This window comes from Cyprinus carpio, chromosome A11 (assembly GCF_018340385.1).
Source record: "Cyprinus carpio isolate SPL01 chromosome A11, ASM1834038v1, whole genome shotgun sequence".
Taxonomy (NCBI): domain Eukaryota; kingdom Metazoa; phylum Chordata; class Actinopteri; order Cypriniformes; family Cyprinidae; genus Cyprinus; species Cyprinus carpio.
Genome location: NC_056582.1, coordinates 26,456,867 through 26,481,866, shown reverse-complemented (window position 1 = coordinate 26,481,866; position 25,000 = coordinate 26,456,867). Strand labels below are relative to the sequence as shown.

Sequence of the window (25,000 nt, the reverse complement as noted above, 5' to 3'; positions counted from 1 at the left end):
TAAGAAAAAAGTTAGAATTGTTTTTTCGGTTTTTTATTTTTTTATCCAAATGTATTATTATCAAATTTTTTATTCCATGGTGAAAAAAAAGTCTACGATATAAACTTGCAATTCTGAAAAGTCCACATTTTTTTTTAGCTTTAAAAAACAAAAACAAAAAAAAAACAAACAATATATATATAAATATATATATATATATATATATATATATATATATATCATTTAAAGTCAAATATTAATATTTCTATTTCAATATTCATATTTAAAATTTTTATTTTTTTTCAATAAAATGTATATTTTTAATATATTATATATAATAATATATTATTATAATATTAATATATTTAATATGTTATTATATATATATGGTTTAATGTCAGATTGAGTTATTTTGGATGTGTTTCTCTCTCAGATGTGTGAAATGCATCAGATCCTGCACTGAGAGTTTCTCAGCGGTTTTCTTGCTCCTGCTGATGTTCAGGTGTGAAACTCAAAGCCGTGTTGTTGTCTCAGGTGTCTATAGTGATCTGCACGGCGTTCATCCTGGCCTGGTCTCCGTACGCGGTCGTGTCCATGTGGTCAGCGTGTGGTTTCCACGTGCCGAGTCTCACCAGCATCTTCACGCGGCTCTTCGCCAAATCCGCCAGCTTCTACAACCCTCTCATCTACTTCGGCCTGAGCTCCAAGTTCCGGCGAGACGTGAGCGTGCTGCTGCCCTGCGGCGGAGAGGCCAGAGACGCCGTCAAGCTCAAGCGCTTCAAGAAGATTCAGAGATTCAGAGCCGAGGAGAACCGCCAATTACACAAGAACCAGAAAAAACACCCTCCGGCAAACCCCGCCCCCGGCCCCGCCCCCGGTGTGTGCAGTCACCTGGAGACTCCGCCTCCTGCAGGTACACAGGTGTTCTTCATCGACGCGCCAGAGCCGCCAGACACACCTGAGTCCCAGTGCGTCAGACTCTAGATCACCACTTACATTTTTATTAATCACATCCAAAATAAAAGTTTTTGTTTATATAATATGTGTCCCTGAGCACAGAAGCAGTCATCAGTAGCACAGGTATATTTGTAGCAATAGACAACAATACATTGTATGGGTCACAATTATACATTTCTCTTTTATGCCAAAAATCATTAGGATATTAAGTAAAGATCATGTTCCTTGAAGATATTTAGTAAATTTCCTACCGTAAATATATCAAAACTTAATTTTTGATTAGTAATATGCATAGCTAAGAACTTCATTTGAACAACTTTAAAGGTGATTTTCTCAATATTTAGATTTTTTTGCAATCTCAGATTCCAGATTTTCAAATAGTTGTATCTCAGACAAATATTGTCCTCCTAACAAACCACACATCAATGGAGAGATTATTTATTCAGCTTTCAGATGATGTATAAATCTCAATTTCTAAAAATGTACCCTTATGACTGGTTTTGTGCTCCAGGGTCATATATATGTGTAAACTGTGTATATTTATTTATTATGTGTGTGTGTGTGTATATATATATATATATATATATATATATATATATATATATATATATATATATATATATATATATATGTATATATGTAAAGACACATATTTAGAAAATATTTATGTGTATAGTTATATACATACAATTGATATTATATATAAATGTTTTAATGCATGTGTGTGTATTTATATATACATAATAAATATTCACAGTACACACACACATATTATGTACACAAAAACTTATATTTTGGATGTGATTAATCATTATTAATCATTGCCCAGCACTAATTTTTATATTTCAGCTACTTTATGAAGTGTCACGATAACCATAAACAGCATGAAAAGCTATTTTTGTAAATGATGGATGTATATGTGAACTTGGTTTTTTAATAAGTGGGTTCATCAACATTAATAAAGACACTTTTGTGCTTATATGCAAATCATCACATTTTTTCCTGAGTGAAAAACTTTCCAGAATTATTTCTTTGAGATTTTATAGCGTTTAATAATCTTGGTTAACGTTAATTTCAGCATTTACTAAAACATTTTTAAAATCAAAAGTTGCATCTGTTAACATTAATGTAATGCAAATAAAAGTATGGGATTTTTATCAAAGTAATCAATTTTAATATTTTGAAATTATATATATATATATATATATATATATATATATATATATATATATATATATATATATATAGCATTTATACATTAAATCACATAGGAAATAAATAAAACAGCTGAAATAAAAATCTTTTGTAACATAATAAATGTCTTTAACTGTCACTTTTGATCAATTCAATGCAGACTTGAAGAATAAAAATATTAATAAAATATCAAAAATAAAAATACTGACCCCAAACTTTTAGATGGAAGTGTGTTACAAATTTGATTTCATTCAGAGTGACAAAAGAAAAAAAAACAGAAATTATTTTAAGGTTGATGAGAGGCTAATCTTTTAACTGTTGATCTGTGAATTGTAAAATATATATATAAATATAATTACTATTAGTATTTTATTATTATCGTCATCATCAAAACAAATAAATAAATATGCATTATGTATATGTATCTCTTAGAAGAGATATGATATAAAAGATAAATAAAATATATTATCATTACTAGTAGTAGTAGACAAAAATAATTAAGAAAGTAACGCAATAAAAACGCTTAAATAATGGAGAAAAGTATAAAGAAAAAATCATTTCTGGCAATGACTGCTTTGGATATGTTTCGCAGTTCCAAGCATGTATCATAGCATTTAATCGTGTTTTAAACTGATCCTGCAGCGACACCTGGAGGCCAGACTTGAACCACTGCAGCAGCATCTGTGGATCTCTGAATGAACTAGTGATGGGCGAACCGAACCTTTTCGAAGCTTTGAATCAATTCAACCAACTGCTTTGAAAAATGATTCACTGAAGCGCTCGTGACACCTGCTGCTCAAACCGGTGTAAATGCAATAAAAACTCAAGCCAGACGTGCATAAAAACACCTTTTACGAACCAAATGCAAATGTTTAAATGTTCTAAATGCAATTAGATGATCATCTAATACCAAAGATGAAGAGTCTGTAAACTATTTTGAGGGGTTTTGTTCGTGTTATCAAGGGCTTGTCTAAACAGGCCAATGAAGAGACAACTGATTAATACTCTTCATCTTAAATACTCAAATGTCTCATTAAAATATTATATATATAATTTAATTATTCTTTAGGTTCATATTCAATTGAAATTTCAAAAAGACGCCTGGTTTACTGAAATCACGTGACTTTGGCGGTTTGATTCGCGATCCGAATCACTGATCCTAAACAACCGATTCACGAAAGATTCGAAGCTTCACAAAGCATTGCTTCTAATACGGACTGTGATTTCATCTTATAGTAGATCAGTCCATTTCTACATACTGAAATTCATAAAAAAATTATAGATAGTCATAAATCATACTATAACCAGAGGTCCCCGGCTCAAATGTTTGATTTTAAATCATTAAATATCATTTACAAATATATTACACTAACAAATAAAATGTCATTCATTAAGAGCTAATTAAGCGCGTGTAGAAAATGCCTATTCACCATTTACCAAAATACCAAGAAAACCAAAAACACATGAAACTCTAAATATTATATTATAAAACACAAAACCCAAACGCATATGAAATACAACATATTCTTTTATTATTGTATTATATTGATAAATGTCCATCTGAGGAAAAAAAATAAGAGAATACAACGAGAAATCATGAATAAACAGTAATATCCATAATAAAATATGTACAAGAGGAGTATAGCATTTATTAACACGATCTTTCCAAACTCTCTCTATACAACCAAAGGGTTAAAAGTTCAGTGACAGCTCTATACAGGCGCGTCCCGTCATGACGTCATCGTCCGATCGTCCAATCAAATCGCGTCATCGTTCCCTTCAAATACTCTGATGTTTCCGGTAAGCACGTCCATGGATCAGTAATCAAATCGCGTTGATCAATAGCACTTTAGTATCTTCAGTAGCCGAGTCCGCTGTACAGCTCCCATCTCTGACCAGCAGGTGGCGCAAACTAAACTCTCCCGCGCGACTAGTATCACAAATATTGGTTAATCTTCACTGTTAGCTTCGCAGGTTAATATACACTGTATTCTGGTTCATAAATAGATTGTTGATCAATATTTTAAAACTATACATATTGAGATTCTTTCTTATATATCTAAAATTAATACGCACCAAAATGAACGAAATCAAAAAATATATTTACTAGTACGAAAACACGGACGCACGCACGCGGTTCCCTAGCAACGTCCCAAACCAGCGCTCTGTGCACGAGCTTAACGTCAAGCGCGCCTCGGATTTTAAAGGAATAGAATGCACAAATGAAAAAAAGATTTATTTAATCACCATCATGTCGATCAAATCCGTTTTTTTTTTAATCGCCATGAAATGCAACGGTAGATGTGAGGCAGCTTCTGTTTTCCACACCTTCAAATGTAAAAGAGCATTGTTGTTTCACATGGGTTTGTATGGAAGGCCGTTTTTGCAATTAGATAAAAAAAAAAGAAAAAAAAAAAAGGTAATTGCCACTTTTAATTACAATTCAGATATAAACTCGCAATTGTGGGATTCTGAGCGAAAAAAAGTCCTCATTGTTGAAAAAACCCCAGAATTGCGATATAAACAATTATTGGAAAAAAAAATAAAAAATTGCGAGATGTGAACTCTCAATTCAGACTTTTTCTTAGAATTGCGAGTTGCAATTCTGAGTTTAATATAAACTCATATAAACTCAGAATTGCGGGATAAAAAATTCGCAAGTTTTCTTGTAATTCTAAGCTAACATCTCGCAATTCTGACTTCTTTCTGAGAATTTTCACATCTTGAAATTCTTTTACATTTCCACCATGGAATACATAAAAAAGGTAATTGCGACTTTTATCATCATGCAATTCGTATATAAACGCGCAAGTCTGAGAACGAAGTCAGAATTTTCCTTGTATTCTGATGAGTATAATTTCAATTCGCAATTACGTTTTTTTTGCCCATAGAACTTAAAAACATTTTTAAAAAGGCCATTGCGACTTTTTATTTTAAAAGATAAGATAAAAACTTTTATATCTTTCAAAAAAATCCATATATAAACAAAAATAATAAAAAAAATCTCACGATTTTAGATCGTACAATTCTAAAAGTACAAAATTTTCGTTTATTTTTTTTTATTCTTTAAAATTGCGAGATGTAAACTAAATTTTGAGAAAAAAAAAAAAAAAAAAAAAAAAAAAAAAAAAAAAAAAAAATCGCAATAACTTTTTTTTAAATTGTGGCAGGGAAAAAAAACAATTGTAAGATAAAAACCCATAATTCTGGGAAAAATAAGTAATTGCGAGTTTTTTCTCACAATTCAACATTTCTTTATCCTGTGTCAGAAACAAGCTTCCACAGGTTTACGTGACATGAGGGCGAGTAAATAGTTCCAGATTTCATGTTTGTCTAAACTAGTCCTTTCTCATCATTTGGTAGAGTAGCGACGCGCGTCACTTTTCACAGACCTGAAGGAAACACACAAACACTCCACTCGTCTTGTAGTGCTCATGTCATCAGTTAAAGGCAAACGATTCCCCATAAAAGCAGAAAATCTCTACCCTAGCAGTTAAAAACACGCACACACGCCCAAATAGTTCAAGTAATCACAGACAAATTCAAATAAACCAGAAGAGTTTAAATAAAAAACCTCAACCTGCAGGAAACTCGGGTTACGATCTGTTTGCAACCTCGTTCATACAATGATAAAAAAACACTAGTATCTGCTTCAAACTATCACATATAAAATAGATTTCAAATCATTTTCAGCTAATACACAAACCACCACCTGTGCAGGTAGAGAAGGTGAGGATGAGTGAGCGTTTTTATGTACGTATCGTAGCCGCTCGTCCCTTCCTGAAGCGAAATCCTAATGCATTTGGCATTACAGGCAAAACAAGTAAAAAAAAAAGATGCATGAAATAAATAAACATTACAACAGCTTTCAGACAAATATAGACTTCCGAATCATTGTACTTTTGAGTACAGCTTGTCAAAAACTGCAACACATTCAAACTATTATAAGACTTCTGCGCATTATCACTTTGACTAAGTTCAACGAATATTCAGTAACGGCTCTAAATCTAAAATTTTGTCTCCGTGTACATCACAATGTTGAGATGATTTCACAGAATGACTGCAAACCCTCTAACAGCGTAAATATTCAACGCAGCACTAAATCGAGACGTGCGTCCTGATGGTGAACGGCTTCGGAGTGTTTAGAGTTGAATCTCAAGAACATCATCCAGGACATATTTCACCACAGAATCATAAAGAAGGTGAAGCCTGTTTTTAAACCTAATAGTTCAACATTCTGACATTTTATAAACAATGGCACAATGCAAAAAAAAAAAACAGGCTTTATTTTCTTGATTTTGGGGCGAACGATGATGGATTTATATTTGGACACAAACATACTGCGAGTTATTTTTATGTTATATTATGTACAATTTGAATTCAGCGTCTGCCAGACAAGAAAAGCATTAAAATTGAGTTTTTAATGCAATGCATTTAATTTCACGTGCTTCCCATCGAGATTTTGTGAGAAACTTGAATGATGTGATGCATTTGGTGAGTTTAAAACATCAGCATCGACTAAGAGAATCCGCGTTTCTCGAGACTGTTTGTAGCAAAAGGCACGTCGTTAAAACGGAGCGAACGCAAGACGGGAAAACCAGAGAGGAGAAGTAAAACTGCAGAAGTGTGGGAGGCACCCAGCTTCCTGTTGAGGCTGAACGGAGGAGGTCTGGAGGTTCCTCTGTGTTTGTTGAGCTCCCCTCCAGCACCCAGGCCTGCCCGGATCATCAGAGCGGTCCCTGCGAGTTCATCAGTTTGTGGAAGCAGTTTTGGTCAAAGGTCGAAGGTCATACGAAGACTTTGGCGAGGGCGTCGGCTCCGGCGCTGCCGATGTAGCACTTGGTGGGGTGGAACGCCACGTCATTGATGGACTCGTCGAACTTCTTCCTGTGAGCCGTGAACTCCTGGATGCACGTCTTGCTCTCCATGTTCCACAGACGCACCGAGCAGTCGTGACCTGAGACACAATCAACATCCGCTTAGTGCCACTGAATAGACATTACAAGAAAAAGTAGCTTTAGAAAGAAATATTTTGATTCAACAATGCATAAATGGGCATTAGGGATATTCACCACCGGTCAAAAGTTTGGGATTTTAATGTTTTTTACAAGAGTGTCTTCTGCTCATCAAGACTGCATTTATTTGATCAAACATACAGGAGAAAATTTAATATTGTGAAATATTATTATGATGTTAATATACATTAAAACTGAATTTATTCCTGTTATGCAGAGCTGTATTTTCAGCATTATTACTCCAGTCTTCAGTGTCACATGATCTTCAGAAATCATCCTAATATGCTGATTTATTATCAGTGCTTGCTTTTTTTTTTTTTTGAAAACTTGTGATACTTTTTTGTTTCAGGATTCTTTGATGAATAAAAAGTAAAAAGAAGAGCATTTATTTAAAATATAAATACTTTCTAAAAATATACACTACAGTTCAATAGTTTGGGGTCAGTACATTTTTATTCTTTTTTTTTTTAAAGAAATTAAAACTTTAAATTGATAAGAAGTGATAGCAAAGATTTATATTTTGAATAAATGCTGTTCTTTTAAACATTTTATTCATCAAAGAATCCTGAAAAAGTATCAGTTTCCAAAAAAATATTTGTCAGCGCAATGTTGATAATTCTAATAATAAATCATCATATTAGAATGATTTCTGAAGATCATGTGACACTTTACACTGGAGTAATGATGATGGAAATTCAGCTTTGCATCACAGAAATAAATTATACTTTAAAGTATATTAAAATAGAAACCATTATTTTATACTGTAATAACATTTTGAAAGATTACTGTTTTTTTTTCTGTATTTTTGATCAAATAAATGCAGCCTTGATGAGCAGAAGACTGATCGCAAACTTTTGAACAGTAGTGAATATCAGGATATTTCTGGAATTTGTTGTGATAATGATATCAATGACGATAATTCAGCTAATCCTGTTTATTTAGAGAAAAATAATATTTTTCCTATTTTTACTCAAAAGAGGTTGTTTTCATTACTGAGTACACAGGTCATGTAATGACTGTTTAATTCAAACTGGAAGCCAGAGGGCGCTCTCGCGCAGAAACTCCTCACATGCATCGCAGAAGTAATAGCACTGACGACGTTCCATGAAATCTCTAATATGGACAAAGGCATCCAGTTATCGACGAACTAAACGCACAACAGAGATTTTAACTGATGAAATTCGAAGACAATAAACATACGATTGCACAAAATATATGGTTTATCTGTGTTCTTCAAGCAATCTTGGGTATTTTTTATAAGGAAAGTATATTTATCATGCAATGCTTATCGACATAGCCTTTATCACTGTATATAACACTTATAATTCTGTAATATGAAACCACGTCTGCTCACAAAAATGTGGTGTCAAGTCACTGTGATGATGAGTGAGTCATTGAGCGACTCATTCAACTGATTTGTTCAGACAGCTGATTCATTCAGAAATGCATTTATGAATGAGTCACTGAATCACTGCCTCACTCGATTCATTCAAACTCCTGATTTATTCAGAAACAAAGCAAGTTACCGTCTTGATGAATGAGTCACTGAATCATTGACTCACTCACTTCGTTTAAACAGCTGATCCATAAGCCAGTGACTGTCGTTATGTATGAGTCATTGAATCACCACCTCACCCGATCCGTTCAAAAACATAGATTCGTTCAGAAAACAAGCAAGTGGTTGGAGTTATGAATGAGTCACTGTAACATTGACTCACTCAATTTGTTTAAATGGCTGATTTATTCAGAAACAAGTGACTGTCTGTATCATTGAATCACTGCCAAACCCAATTCGTTCAAAAACATAGATTCGTTTAAGTGACTGTAGTTATAAATGAGTCACTGAATCACTCGATTTGTTCAAAAACATAGATTCATACCGAACCGAAGCCAGTGACTGTCTTTGTGAATGAGTCACTGAATCACTGACTCACTCGATTCATTCAAAAACTTAGATTTGTTCAGAAACAAAGGAAGTCACTGCATTTATGAATGTTTTACTGAATCATTGTCTCACTCGATTCCTTCAAAAACATGGATTCATTCAGAAACAAAGCAAGTGACTGTATTGAATGAGTGAATGAGTCACTGAATCACTGACTTGCTCGATTGATTCAAAAACCTGGGGTGTTAAATGCTATGTTAAATGCATTAATCATTTTAACACATTATTTTTTTCATAATTAATCACATCAAATTAACGCAATAATTTAAAACAGCCCTACGTATTATAATGAAAAAACAGAAAATGCCATAAACTGAACAATACAGTTCTTATATCAGAGTAAAGGGCCAAACTGATGTCTCTGGAGTTTTCTTTGACCCGTTTATGACCTGTACCTGATAAAAGAACATCATAACAAGTGTTTGCATGACTTGACATGTTCTCGAGTACTTACTTCCAGACATCAGATAGAGACCGTTGGGATCCACCGCAAGACTGGTGACAGCATCCAGATGAGCGACCATAGAGTGAATCAACTTGCCTGAGAAGAAACAGCAGCATATATGAATATATACGTTAAAAAACCCCATAAAAATCAAGAAACAATATCAATTGTATAACAATATCAATAACAATATCTTGACTAAGAAAAAGGTTATATATATATATATATATATATATATATATATATATATATATATATGAATGATTTTCAATTTTTTTTTAAAGAAGTCTCTTGTAAGCAGGGTTTAAAAAAAATTAAATCGTTCACAGAATCTGTATTTTAACGTTTCTGTTCAAACAAAGAGAGTCTGGTATGTTGCGTTTATAGTCATTATATCCAATACAGCATCATCTTTTCTAACAAGATTTTGGCCAAATGTATTAAACGAAAAACTGTCAACGCTTTAAAAACATCAAAGCATTTTTTCAAGACATTTAAAAATGTTTGCTAAATGGTTAAGAAAAAAACGCTACTCGTTGCAGGCTAAAATACGGGAAATAAAGCAGAATGTTTACAAACATTATAAACACAACTAGGGTATTTTAGTTAAAAAATCCTCTGAAGTTATCAGTATTTAGGCTATAAAACGTCAATAAATGTTGTTCTTTTGATCTTTCTATTCATCTGTGAATCCTGAAAAATAAAATATATCACAGTTTCCACAAAAATATTGAGCAGCACATCTGTGTTCAACATTGATAATAATCAGAAATGTTTCTTGAGCAGCAAATCATCATATTAGAATGATTTCTGAAAATCATGTGACACTGAAAACTGGAGTAATGATGCTGAAAATACAGCTTTGATCACAGAAATACATTACACTTTAACAGAGATTCACACAGAGAACAGCTGTTTTAAATTGTAATAATATTTCAAATTTTTTACTGTATTTTTGACAAAATAAATGCAGCATCGGTGAGCAGAGGAGACTTCTTTCAAAAACATAAAAAATCATAATTATTCCAAACTTCTGAACAGTGTGTGTGTGTGTGTGTGTGTGTGTGTGTGTGTGTGTGTGTGTATGTATATATATATATATATTAAAATACTAATAATAATCAACATAATAATAACAAAAACAACATCAATAATCAGAATAATAAAGTAAAGCTGTTTAATCTGAGCTGAATGCTGGTTTCTGTGGGTCACCTGTGTTGTTGTCGTAGAAACGGATGTGGCGGTCCTCCTGTGCTGTGATGGTGATGGGCAGCGTCGGGTGACTGAGCACTTTATTAATCTGACACGGTGCATCTGAACATCAAACACATCATTCACTGATGATTAGACTATTATGATACCATGTATTGATATTTCTGGATTGGTTTTTTTATGTCAAGTATCAATAAACTAAAAGGATGATGACACTATGTGACAAGACAAGTTTCAAGTTTCCAGAGTCAAGAAACGTTTCTGTTTTCAGCGAAACCTGTGGCTATAATCTCAGGAACTGGCGTACCGGGTTCTCCGGCGGCTTGCGACTCGAGCTCCAGCACCAGCTGTCGGGTCTCCATGTTGAAGATGCCCATCCTGCCGTTAGTGAAGGCCGTGACCATGTGAGCCGGATCACTGCACACCAGATCCACCGACGACGGGACGCCCAGCTCTGAACCGCACAGGAAACAAATCTTTCATGAGTCTTGCTTGAACAAAATTCACTGCTGAGATCATCTCAACACAATCACCAATCAAAGACAAACAGTAAGAAAAACAACAACAACAAAAAAGATCATTAATTCATTCATAAAATAAATATTATTTATAGTGCTGTCAAATGATTAATCACATCCAAAATAAAAGTTTTTGTTTACATAATATATATGTGTGTACTGTGTATATTTATTATGCATATATAAATACACACACACATATAGTATATATATATATATATATTTTGAATATTTAGATGTATATACATTTATATATTTATATTCTTATATTTTATATTATAAATAAATACATTTAAACACAACATATTTTTCTGAAATATATACATGCATGTGTGTGTATTTTTATATGCATAATAAATATACACAGTGTACATACATATATTATGTAAACAAAAACTTTTATTTTGGATGCGATTAATCATTTGACAGCACTAATTTCTTTATGATGAATTACTATATATATATATATAAATAAAAAACAACAACAACAAACAAGTAAAACATGATTAATGTTTAAATTAATTATAAAATGTTTAAATAATTAAGTGAATTGTTTGCAGCTGTAGTGTGAGCCAACTTTTTAAAATTTTACTTTATTTAATTTTGGGGTCTATTTTAATGCTAAAATAAAATGAAATTAAAATCTAATATTAAATAAAATATTTTTTCTTCGTGAACTGTTGTGTGGTAAATTATACTTTAATTTTTTAAGATTGTAATTTTGGGGTTTATTTTAGTGCTGATATCATCTAACCATCATCATTAATTAAGGATCGAAAAGGATCATTTATTCATAAAAATAAAATAAATTTTGTATAATCTAAGTCATGAATGACAGTAGAACAAAACTAACAAAAACAGACATTCATTAATAAAATTAAATAATATTTTTTTTTTGTAACCTAATTTTAATGAAAAACTTAATTCAAATACAAAAAAAAATTTCACACAAAAAAAAAGGACAAAAAAAAAATAATAATAATAATAAAAAAAAACAATATTCTTCCACCCAAACAATGTAGTTCCTCAGAAACAGTTGTGGTTGCAACAAAGTGGTTGCCGAGCAACACACAAACATAAACAAAGGGGTTTGTTACTTTGTAGAGTAATTTACAACAGCTTCAAACGTGGCTCAGCCAATCAGAATCAAGGAGCGGAACTCTCTGTTTTCTAATAGTTGTTTTGGGCTGTGTTCAGTACCTTTGTTCTCGTTGAAGACAGCGATGGCGGGTGTCCTATCTGCTGCGCTCCACAGCCTCACCGTCCCATCGGCGGAGCACGACAGCAGTCTGTGATGAGCCGAGCTGTAGACCAAACCCCAGACCGCATCTGTGTGTCCCGACAGCGCCCCCCGCAGCACCGACGGCTCTACAGCAGACACAGACACATTTCATTCTTTTATTTGGATCCACAAGACAAGCAACAAAAACCAAATCCAAAGTCATTTTGCAAGATGATAGGTATACATGGCTAACATACATTCACAAGTCCTTATATTTAAAACATTTAACACTCAAGGACAGATGAAACATCTTAATTTCCATGTTTGCTACAGCAACCTCAATGACAAATATGGAGTTTAAAGCTTTGTTTACAATTACAATGTCAGGAGTGTGTTTGGAATGTTTTTGAAATTGTCACTTTTAGATGTGTCCCTGCAGCACAGAAGCAGTCATCAGTAGCACAGGTATATTTGTAGCAATAGACAACAATACATTGTATGAGTCACAATTATACATTTCTCTTTTATGCTAAAAATCATTAGGATATTAAGTAAAGATCATGTTCCATGAAGATATTTAGTAAATTTCCTACCGTAAATATATCAAAACTTAATTTTTGATTAGTAATATGCATTGTTAAGAACTTAATCTGAACAACTTTAAATATTATTTTCTCAATATTTAGATTTTTTTGCTCCCTCAGATTCCAGATTTTCAAATAGTTGTATCTCAGACAAATATTGTCCTCCTAACAAACCACACATCAATGGAGAGATTATTTATTCAGCTTTCAGATGATGCACAAATCTCAACTTTGAAAAAATTACCCTTATGACTTGTTATGTTACACACTCACTCACTCAGACCCACACTGGCGTCTGCAGGGAACAGGGACGTACCGTATGAGTCGTACGGATCGATGTTGGGGCTCGGTGTGTTCCAGCACTGGATGGTCGCGTCCAAACCGCCGCTGAAACACTGCTCACCGCTGGAGCTCATCACCACACACAGAACCGGACCCCTGAGACCAGAACATCAGACACAGACCACATTAGGACGGTTAGTAGGGTTGGGTATCGTTTGAATTTATCAGTTCCTAGTTTTGATTCCAATAAGACAAGTAATCTCAATCAGGACAATTAAAAAAAAGTCAAACATTTATTGTCTTTTTAACGAAGCATTCTGTTGCATCTGAATAACAACAGGAACAGGATGCTTTTAACAAAAATACCAGAGCAAAAACAACTAGACTAACACAAATTTCAAATATTAAAGTGTTAAAGACAAGTAAACCGTCAGTAATAAAACAGGAACAAACATATCCATTAGCAATAGCATAAATAAATACAACTGAATCAAATTCCAGGTACAGAAACTGTGATTAAAAGTTGAAAAACACTGCATAGTTTTCTTGTCACAGTTAGTTTTTTTACTAAAAGTTATTAAAGATATTCAATCAAGATCAGTGAATGATTTGCTATTGTTCTTGGCAGCGTGTTTATCAGGTTGCTGTCTCTTTAACACCGAACACACGCAGATCTAAAAATACTGTACTTGTGCGATTTGTTTCTCATCTGTTTACGTTCACTGAAGACAAAAAGTGTCTGTTTATGATGATATACTGATGTAGTTTTCTGCATACTGGTCGATAAATATGAAAGAATTTTCCATTCCTGCACTGAAATCGTTTTAAATTACTTTAAAATGCAAACGCGGGAAAAGTTAAGCAGAATCTAAATGCACAGGTTTTATCGAATACCCGGTTCTTGGAAATTTGGAAGCGGTTTTTGATACCCAACTCTACCAGATATAAGATCTGAATGTGATTGACACGCACCTGTGAGCCCTGAAAGTGTAGATGGGCTCCACATCCAGAGCGGCGCACCTGAAACAACAACAACAGTTTACACTGACCGACCCGAGCCAAGCACAGGGTTACTATCCTTCACTACAACATTTCTGAAATAAAGATGAAATAAAAAGATGCAATGAAAGGGTTAATTTTTAATTTAGTTTAAGCTGAGGGATCACAATTACTAACTTAATGCTGGAACTGAAATAAAAACTAATTACACATAGTATTGTAAAAAAAAAAAAAAAAAAAAACATGAAAAAATCTAAAATAAAAATAAATGACACCTAAATAATAATATAAAAAAAACCTGAAAAAACAAAACAAATTAAATGTAAACAGTAGTGCTGTCAAACAATTAATCACATCCAAAATAAAAGTTTTCGTTTGCATAATATATGAGTGTGTGCTGTATATTTATTACGTTTATATAAATACAAACACATGCATTTATATATTTAAAAAAAAAAGGTTATGTTTATTTATTAAATGCATTTATTTAATTTATTTAATTATTTACATCTGAATATAGACATGTAAATATTTTCTAAATATATACTGTATGTGTGTATTTATATATACAGTACATAATAAAAATACTGTATATATGTTATGCAAAAAAAAAAAAAAAAAACTTTTATTTTGTATGCGATTTATCGTGATTAAACGTTTGACAGCACTGGTAAATAGTAATATTAAACCTAAATGGTAATATAAAAAAACAATAAATAAATTAAATAAATTAAACCTATATAGTAATATTTAAAAAACTAATAAAACACTAAATTAATACTGAAATAAAAACAAATTAACTAATAAAAATCTGATATAAACATTAAAGGGATAGTTCCTCCTTCAGTTAGTCCCCATTGACTTGCACAGTGTTTTTTCCCATTCTATGGAAGTCAATGGAGACCAGAAACTGAAGGTGAAGTATCCCTTTAATGTGTAACTTTAATTTATTTTTTAAAAATCTAATAAAATGACAAAAGCACATAACAAAATTACAAAACATTAAACTGAAAACGGATTAATTCACATATGAGTAAAAACCCAATATAATTAAGAGTTTAATGAGACTCTCACTTCTTGGCCGGGGCGGTTTTCTGCAGGTTCCACATTTTGAGCGTGTGATCTTCAGACGCGGTGATCAGAACCGGCTCGATGGGGTGAAACGCAAGACCGCGGATCGAATCGAAGTGGTTTCTGAGTGTGAACTTGGGGTTCCACGTCTTCCGCAGGGCGTCTTTATTATTAGTGATCTGAGAAAAGCAGGAAACACATTCACAAATACAGTACATTTCCACTGAAATTAATACCAGCTCTCATTTTAATATCTATTCCTTGACTCATTATTCAATCAGACTATTTGACACAACATCTAATATTACATATATATGTATATATATATATATATATATATATATATATAAATCAGCACACTAAAGCTGCAAACATAAATTCACTTAATTAAAATATTAATAACGTTTTGCTTAAATAGTTTTGGCCGAGCGCCAGGGTTATTATAGAAAACTAAGATTAAAGCTAAAAGCAGAAAACTTACTTGAAAATAAAATAAACATGAACTAAAATAAAATAAAGTATCATCTAACCGCTTTCATTATGATTATAAACACAATCTGATAAAAGTTTGACATTTTTAACAAAGAAACGATCATCCCATAAACCCATTTTAATAAATGTTTCGTTTTTTTTTTAAAGTTTAAAATCAAATGTTTTATATTTATGAGAATTATAATAAAACCAAAATAGCTGGAGAACTAAAATGAAGAATATAAAAATAAAAACTATAAATAGTCTCTCAATAATGTAATATTTTTCTTATTATTTTGAAATAATTTTTATTTTTATATTTCTGTTTTCATTTTAATTTTAGTGTAATTCTTAGTAATTTTGTTTTAATTACACAGTATTTTATATGATATAGTTTTAGCTATTTAAGTAATTTAACAAAAATAAGAAGTCTTGCCTTTGAAACAAGCTGAAATAAGTTTACTTTTTATTTAAACTTTAACTAAATATGTGTTTTATTTATTTAAACTTTAAAATTCAAATGAAAGTGGAAATGGTAAAAATAAAAACTGATATGCATCACGATATTAACATACATTATAATATTAATAAAAACTATAACAGCATCTCAATGATACTAAAATAACACTTTTTCTTAATATTTTGAAACAGATTTGTTATTTGTAATTTAAGTTTTTTTTTTAGTTTTTTTTTAGTTTTAGTTGTTGTTGTTTTATTATTATGTCTATATAGTTTTTTTAAGTTTGAGTAATTTTTGTACTTCAACTTTAAACAAAAATGAGAGAAATGTTGCCTTGGCAACTAGCAGATTCAACTAGCAACTAATTTGTATTTTATTTCAGTTAATGTGTATTTAGTTTCCAGTGCTGAGAATGTTTGTAAGGTTGTCTGGACTCACGTCGTAGGACAGATTCTCGGCCTCGTTGGCCACGGTGAGTCCGGCCAGCTCTCCGAGACCCAGCTCGCTCTCCAGCGCCTCGTCCGTCCCCATGATGAAGGACTTTCCCGAGGACGGGGGGAACGTCAGCGCTTCCACTGCAGAAACACACACACACACACACACACACACACAAATAAACACAACTGAACCTAATTTCAGGTACAGAAACTGTAATTAAAAGTTTTAAAACACTGCATAGTTTTCTTGTCATAAAATATAGATTCGGTGAGTGTGTCTGAAATACCCTCGTCGGTGCGTCCCAGCGGGGGCTCGTTGAGCCGGGGCAGGCTGGGCCGGACCGGAGGAGCCACCGGCGGCTGCATGGACGACAGATCCTCCGCGTCACGCAGGTTAGCTAACATATCCTGCAGCTTACAGCGGTTCGGCCCTGAAACACACCACAAACACCACACTTCAACTGAGAAACACAGGCAAAACTCAGCCCACCGATATTTAGATTTTCTACAATTTTAAATCAATAAACAAAAGCATTTCTCCTTCTATGCTTCGTCTAGGAACGGAGATGCCCAAACTTTTTAATACATAAAGCCAAATTCAATCTTTATTGAGGGAGGCGAGACAAAAGTAAATGTTGCATATATCCAACTATATTATATTAAAATATATTACAATTTAAATAATTAAACAAAAATTTAAAAAGCAATTTTGGGAATTTTAAATTTTCTTTATCAAATTTGCTTATTTTACAAAAATTATTTTACAATAAATAAAATGACAAAAATAAAACAAACAATATGCTGATTTTATTGTTGTGTAAATCAGAATTTCAGTGTTTTCTACATTAATCCAGATTTTTTTTTTTTTGATTTTTTTTTTTTATCTAACTCAATTTACAAAATAAATAATAAAATGTTAAAACAAAAATGTAAATGAAGATATGTTGATTTTATTGTCATCTAGTCAGAATTTCAATGGGTTTTCTACCTCAATCCAAGAGAAAAACAGACAATAAACACTTATATACGGAAATAACATTTTTATATTAATATTATATTCAAATGGATTAAATGGATTAAATTGTAATTTTTAAATAATAATAAAAAAAAAACATTTTTTAGAATGTTTAAATATTTTTTTCAGCAAATACACTTATTTTAGAATTCAATACAAAAAAATAATACCAAAAATGTAAAAGCAAAACTTATGATAAATCAAAGGCAGTGTAATTTACTGCCACAGTTTTTGTTAATTTTTTAAATTAGATTTTACCTTTATATTTTCTGATTTCATGTTAATTTTAGTTAAAGTTTTAGTAATTTTATTGTGTTTTTGTCATTTTTAGTAGTTTATTTATTTTTAAATACATCAAGTTAATGAAGAAAATGAGAAGAGTTTTTTTTTATTTCAGTTAACATTTATTTTATTTCATGTGGTGAAAATGGCTTATATATATATATATATATTATTTGATTTAGTTAACTGTAATATCTGTGATCAAGGGTCATCAAAGGTCAGCTCTGGGCATCTCTGGTCTAGGCTTAGGGTTCAGTTTAACTTTGCTTTCCTGGTCAAAGGTGGACTTTTTTCTGATTTGGCACGATAATAAATCAATCAGAATGAAATGGCAAAGAAATGAAGCACTGGAATAAAAATCAGAGAGGAAAAATTAGAGTGATAACTGATAAAGTGAGCAGCACTTGCTGAAAACACATCTGAACTTTCTTACAGTGGAAGCAAGGAAGGGGGCGTGGCCTGATTTTTACACGCCCCAGTCACAGAGGGGCGGAGCAAACAAGCCACACCCCTCTCAGAGCGCCAGCATAAATGCAAAGAGAGCAACAGAAATGAGCAGCTGAAGAACAAAATGAAGAAGGAGAACAGAAACAGTAGTTGTGTGAGATGCAGCTGGATCCTAAAAGAAAAGAAGAAGGGAGGAACAGAAGAACACAGGAGCGGATGACAGGACGGAGGAGCCACGGGGAGGACTGAAGAGAGCGGCTGGATTTTTTGTTAAACTAGCCAATGGTTTTTGAAAGAAATTATACAGATACATCAGAAGAAACTAGTGATACACCGATATATCAGACCAAATGAACGGCTGATTCTGTCATGATCAGCAACAAATGATTTCCATTTTAAAAAGAAAATATAAATGTGTGAATCTCACAAAAACAAGACGTGTTCGGATCAGATATCATAAAAATAAAAAATTATGAATATTATAAAAAAAAGAGAAAAAAGAGAAATTATTCTGCATAAAGAAAATGAAAAAAGAAGTTGCAAATAAAACAAAAATACATTTACGAGAAAAAAAGACTAATAAAAAAAGAAATAATTTAAAAAATAATATTTCAGTCTTTCTGTTTCAAAATGTCACTTTTTAAATTTTATTTATTTTTTATTTTTAATTTACCAGCAATTTCTGAAGTAAAATTCTTTCAATGCATTATGATTTCTGTTATTTTCATAACTATTATACATATTTAACCCCATTTTTATTTTATTTTTTTACAGTAATGTAGTAAAAACTTTGTATTAATAACCAGTAAAGAGGATTTGGGGTGCAAATAATGCAAAAAAAAAAAAAAAAAAAACATCTTAATAGTCCTAAAATTATATATAAATACACATAACATAAATAAATTACAAATATACAGTCAAACCAAAAAGTATTCAGACACCAGATATAATTTGCGATTTTTTTACTAGTGAGTGCAGGACACTATAGTATATTTATGTAAGTGAGGAGAGCAAAATAAAGTTAACTGTAACATATTATACCCAAAAATTGTTCATAAAGTTTGGGACCAAAAATGTGATTTGACACTTTGACCTGACCATGTTTCATTACTTTCCTTTCTATCAAAGTTATCTGACATTATCAAGATGAATTTGTTCTGACCCTGTGAGTTCTTGTCATATTTAATCACCATATTCTAAACTATAGTGAATAAACTGTGATAATGTGAGAACTGTGTCTGAATCAATACTGTTTTGACTGTATATCCTTGAAATAAGGCCTGGCCGTGTTTGTGTGAGATTCACACAGACTTCAGTGGTTTGAAGCAGATATCGGTTGAGCACTAGAAGAAATAAAAGAGTACAGAAAGAAAGAGGCGGCGGCGAGCGAGAGGTTCCTGTCCCACTTACTCTTCACCCCTTTCCTCCCCCTTCTACCCTTCCTTTACTTTACATATAATACACACATCAAACCCCCATCAACCACACAAGACTCACACCACGTCCTCTTCTACACCTATTGATACACGAAGAAACGATGACACACACGACCCACACACCAAAATCGGATCCGGACGCTTTCCTCGCACTCAGTAAACGTCACACTGAACCGAATCACCGACTCCACTGAACACATACATCTATCATAACTTCTGTGTGAACGTCCCTCAGCACATGGGCTCAGGACTAAAACACAGCCTGGTCTGATCTCATCTTGATTTCTACAAGTTTCTTCTCCCTTTTAATCTCTCACTTGTGAAAACTTCAATAAATGGAGTTAAAAAGGGTCATGATGTCAGAAATATGTATGAAGGGTTCAGTGTTGATTCCTGAACGTCACGTCTGCATTACGGTCATGTGACTGACGCCACCCCGAGAAATCCTGTCCGAATAGTGCTGAAGTCATGAAATACTACACACGGAGAGTTCTGGCAGCGGCTCGAGCTGCAGTTTAAATCCTTTCAGAACTGTTTTCATTTAGAGAGCTGAGCGACGGACGCATGAACAAGAAAAATCAGTCCAATTCTCTTCAGATACTCAACAGAGATGGATTGAGGGGTAGGGAGTGTGTGTTTGAGTATGTGTGTGTGTGTCTGTGTCTGTGTGCGAGTGTGTGTGTGTGTCTGTGTCTGTGTGTGTGTGCGAGTGTGTGTGTGTGTGTGTGTGCGAGTGCGAGTGTGTGTGTGTGAGTGTGTGTGTGTGTGTGTGTGTGTGTCTGTGTGTGTGTGCGAGTGTGTGTGTGTGTGTGTCTGTGTGCGAGTGTGCGTGCGTGTGCGTGCGAGTGTGTGTGTGTGTGTGAGTGTGTGTGTGTGTGTGTGTGTGTCTGTGTGCGAGTGTGTGTGTCTGTGTGCGTGCGAGTGTGTGCGTGAGTGTGTGTGTGTGTGTGTGAGTGAGTGTGCGAGTGTGTGTGTGTTTGTGTGCGAGTGTGCGTGCGTGCGAGTGTGTGTTTGTGTGTGTGAGTGTGTGTGTTTGTGTGCGTGAGTGTGTGTGTGTGTGTGTCTGTGTGCGAGTGTTTGTGTGTGTTTGTGTGCGACTGTGTGTGCGTGCGAGTGTTTGTGTGTGTCTGTGTGCGAGTGTGCGTGCGAGTGTGTGTGTCTGTGTGTGTGCGTGCGTGTGTGTACGTGAGTGTGTGTGTGTGTGAGTGAGTGTGCGAGTGTGTGTGAGTGTGTGTGTGTATGTATGTGTGTGCGTGCGTGCGTGTGTGTGTGTCTGTGTGTGTGAGAGAGTGTGTGTGTGTGTGTGTGAGTGTGTGTGTGTGTGTGGAGGAACACACAAGGAGACAGTAACTCAAACACATCCAGTGCATTTGATGCTGCTCTGAAATCAAACACTGCACCCGACTGCAATGAAAGACAAAGCGAGGAGCAGCTTGTGTTTGTTCCTGCATGATGCTGGAGAAACAGCACAAACCATCTGCAACACATGATAAATAACCCGCAGAACTGCTTTCAACGACTTCTCACAGAGGATTTCAGTTACTGTATGATAAATGAACCAGAGGAAAATATATGATTGCAGAGATAAATAAAAACTATCTAAAGTATCAATGCAATACTGCAAGGAAAATAAATACTGATATATAATTGTAGCACCAGGGTTATTACCATAAAAAATATTTATAAAATGTTGTTACTTGAAATATAAAGAAACATAAAAATATAAAATGATATTAAAATAAAATAATAAAAAATTATATAGTAATATTAACATTTTAATGTTTTATTAATTAATTTCTTATAAAATATATTACTTATAAATGATTACTTTCAGCCACAAGAGCATTTATCATTTTGACCTTGTTAAGGTTCATGTACTGTAATAACTCAAATGAAAATAAAAATTACTAAAAACTATACAGAAATATAAAAATAAATAAATAACAAAAACACAGAAATGTTTCAAATAAATGCTGTTCTTTTGAACTTTCTATTCATCTGTGAATCCTGAAAAAGAAAATGTATCAAGGTTTCAACAAAAATATTGTGCAGCACAACTGTTTCCAACATTGATAATAATCAGAAATGTTTCTTGAGCAGCAAATCATCATATTAGAATGATTTCTGAAGATCAAGTGACACTGAAGACTGGAGTAATGATGCTGAAAATACAGCTGCACATCACAGAAATAAATTACAACTTAAAAAAAAATTAACAGTAGTCTATGAGTATAAATATTTAGATATAACACTTGACTAACAACTTACATTTAAAAAACAAGTTATAAAAGTTAGGAATGGAATTAAATTTAATCAGACAAATTTTAAACATATCAGGAATAATTTAATTACAGAGGCTTCAAAATTATATATTAATGCTATGATCTTTTCACACATGAATAACTGGAGAAAAAGTCTAATTCATGTCATGTAAAATTTTAACTAAATATGGGTTTTTTAAATGGGAAATGGGAAAACTGTGATTAAATTTGCAGATATTTTACTTGTGTACTATACCGATAGAACTAATTATTTACATAATAGATTTGAGTACTGTTAATTAATGTGCACTGTCCCTTTTAAAATAAAATTAAAGAATACAGATATTCACAAAGAAACCTGCTGTTTTAAATTATAATACTATTTCACATTTTTTACTGTATTTTTGATCAAATAAATGCAGCTTTGGTGAGCGAACCTGTGACCCCAAACTTCTGCATGATCTCAAAGCCCTACACTGGTGCATCTTTGCCTGTTTGTCAGTGTAATCTGTGCTCTAAAGCGTCTGTCGTGCATGTGTTGGTGTTTTTAGCAGGAAGAGAGCTGACTCTCACCCCAATCGGCTCTCTCTCCGGAGGACGGCGCTTCGGGCGAGCCCTCCATGTCCTCATTGTTGGCCAGGAAGTCGAAGTCCTTCAGAACCTCGTCCGTGTCCAAGTCATCGCTCATCTCAGCTGAGGAAGAGGAGGGAGACGGAGACACCTTCCTCCTCACCATCTACGACAGGAAGAGGACGTGTGAGCGAGGGCAGCTGGTGTAACTGACATGTTCTGGATCTCAGTGTGAACGTTAACTCACGGTGGAGAGGTCCACGATGCTCTTGTTCTGTCCCTCGCTGTCGTCATCCTCGTCTTCATCGCTGAACTCAGCGGCAGCTTTCTCGATGAACTTGAAGGCTTCCAGCACCGTGGCGGAGTCCGTCATCTCTGCTTTACTGCGGGTCCAATCCACAAACACACAAGAGAAATACGAGCAGATCATTCATCACGCCAGCGTCTCACACTCACACAATCAACAGCATCTCTGCTTCTTACCAACAATACAGACTTTCATCAAACCTGGTAATTACAAGAAGAGAGGGGGAAAGTGGGGGACAATAAATAAATAAATAGATAATATGGGCTGAAATGTGAGTGACTGAAAGAAAGAAAGAAAGAAAGAATGAATGAATGAATGAATATTGGTCAGCAGTGAGTAAAATAAATAAAAAAAGGCTGATATATATTTAGTAATTTAAACGAACAAACAAACAAACAAACAAATAAATAGAGGCAGCTATATCTTCTGGTAGGTAAATAAATAAATCAAATATAATACTGTCCATCAGTGACTTAAACAAACAAACAAACAAACTAATATGGGCCGATATAACTTCAGGAAGTTAAATTGAATAAATAAATAAATAAATTGTTGATATAGCTTCAGTAGGTAAAATAAATAAATTAATATATAAATCTATGTTTAGAAAGTAAAATAAAATAAATAGACGCTGATATATGTTTATAAAATAAAATAAAATAATATAAAACAGACGCTGATATGTGTTTAGAAAGTAAAATAAAATAAAATAAATGCTGATATATGTTTATAAAATAAAATAAAATAATATAAAACAGACGCTGATATGTGTTTAGAAAGTAAAATAAAATAAAATAGACGCTGATATATGTTTAGAAAGTAAAATAAAATAAAATAGACGCTGATATATGTTTAGAAAGTAAAATAAAATAATATAAAACAGACGCTGATATGTGTTTAGAAAGTAAAATAAAATAAAATAGACGCTGATATATGTTTATAAAATAAAATAAAATAATATAAAACAGACGCTGATATGTGTTTAGAAAGTAAAATAAAATAAAATAGACGCTGATATATGTTTAGAAAGTAAAATAAAATAAAATAGACGCTGATATATGTTTAGAAAATAAAATAAAATAATATAAACCAGACGCTGATATGTGTTTAGAAAGTAAAATAAAATAAAATAGACGCTGATATATGTTTAGAAAGTAAAATAAAATAAAATAGACGCTGATATATGTTTATAAAATAAAATAAAATAATATAAAACAGACGCTGATATGTGTTTAGAAAGTAAATAAAATTAAATAAAATAGACACTGATATATGTTTAGAAAGTAAAATAAAATATAAAATAAAAAAATAGACGCTGATATATGTTTAGAAAGTAAAATAAAATATAAAATAAAAAAATAGACGCTGATATATGTTTAGAAAGTAAATAAAATTAAATAAAATAGACACTGATATATGTTTAGAAAGTAAAATAAAATAAAAAATAAAAAAATAGACGCTGATATATGTTTAGAAAGTATAATAAAATAAAATAAAATAAAATAAAATAAAACAAAATAGATGCTGATATATGTTTAGAAAGTAAAAGAAAATAAAAGGAAATAAAAGAAAATAGATGCTAATATATGTTTAGGGAGTAAAATATAATAAAACAGGCGATGATATATGTTTAGAAAGTAAAATAAAATAGCATAGCTAATGTGGGCTGATATATGGTCAGTAATTAAACTAACTAAATAAGCCGATGTGCTCCATCACTGACCCGATCATGGTGGTGGTGCTGTCCTTCAGCGAGGCCAGCTCGGTCCCGTTCACCATGGGCTCGGTGCGCTTGTCTCCGGGTCTCTCTCCGCTGTCTCCAGCCAGACCGAGCAGCGCTTTGACCCGCTGAGACTTCACATCCAGGATGGTGTCGGTGTAGCCCACCTCC

General features: G+C 32.9%; 2 protein-coding genes across 2 annotated transcripts in view; one reads left to right on the top strand and one right to left on the bottom strand.

Moving 5' to 3' along the window:
* The window catches only part of LOC109092052 (opsin-5-like), a 5,690-nt gene extending 4,627 nt beyond the window's left edge, over nt 1-1,063 (top strand). The window contains exon 6 of the mRNA XM_042766942.1: nt 514-1,063. Within this exon, the coding sequence (XP_042622876.1) occupies nt 514-963 (450 nt within the window). The 3' untranslated portion in view covers nt 964-1,063. The remainder of the gene's footprint in view (nt 1-513) is intronic.
* A 4,175-nt stretch (nt 1,064-5,238) lies between these two features.
* Nucleotides 5,239-25,000, bottom strand: part of LOC109072847 (striatin-like) — a 49,289-nt gene continuing 29,527 nt past the window's right edge. The window contains 13 exon segments of the mRNA XM_042766928.1: nt 5,239-7,087; nt 9,545-9,631; nt 10,748-10,849; nt 11,055-11,201; nt 12,466-12,633; nt 13,388-13,509; nt 14,326-14,373; nt 15,427-15,602; nt 16,793-16,929; nt 17,079-17,222; nt 22,806-22,968; nt 23,050-23,185; nt 24,833-25,000. The exon segment at nt 24,833-25,000 is cut by the window's right edge and continues 9 nt beyond it. Coding sequence (XP_042622862.1) covers nt 6,918-7,087; nt 9,545-9,631; nt 10,748-10,849; nt 11,055-11,201; nt 12,466-12,633; nt 13,388-13,509; nt 14,326-14,373; nt 15,427-15,602; nt 16,793-16,929; nt 17,079-17,222; nt 22,806-22,968; nt 23,050-23,185; nt 24,833-25,000 — 1,768 coding nt within the window. The 3' untranslated portion in view covers nt 5,239-6,917.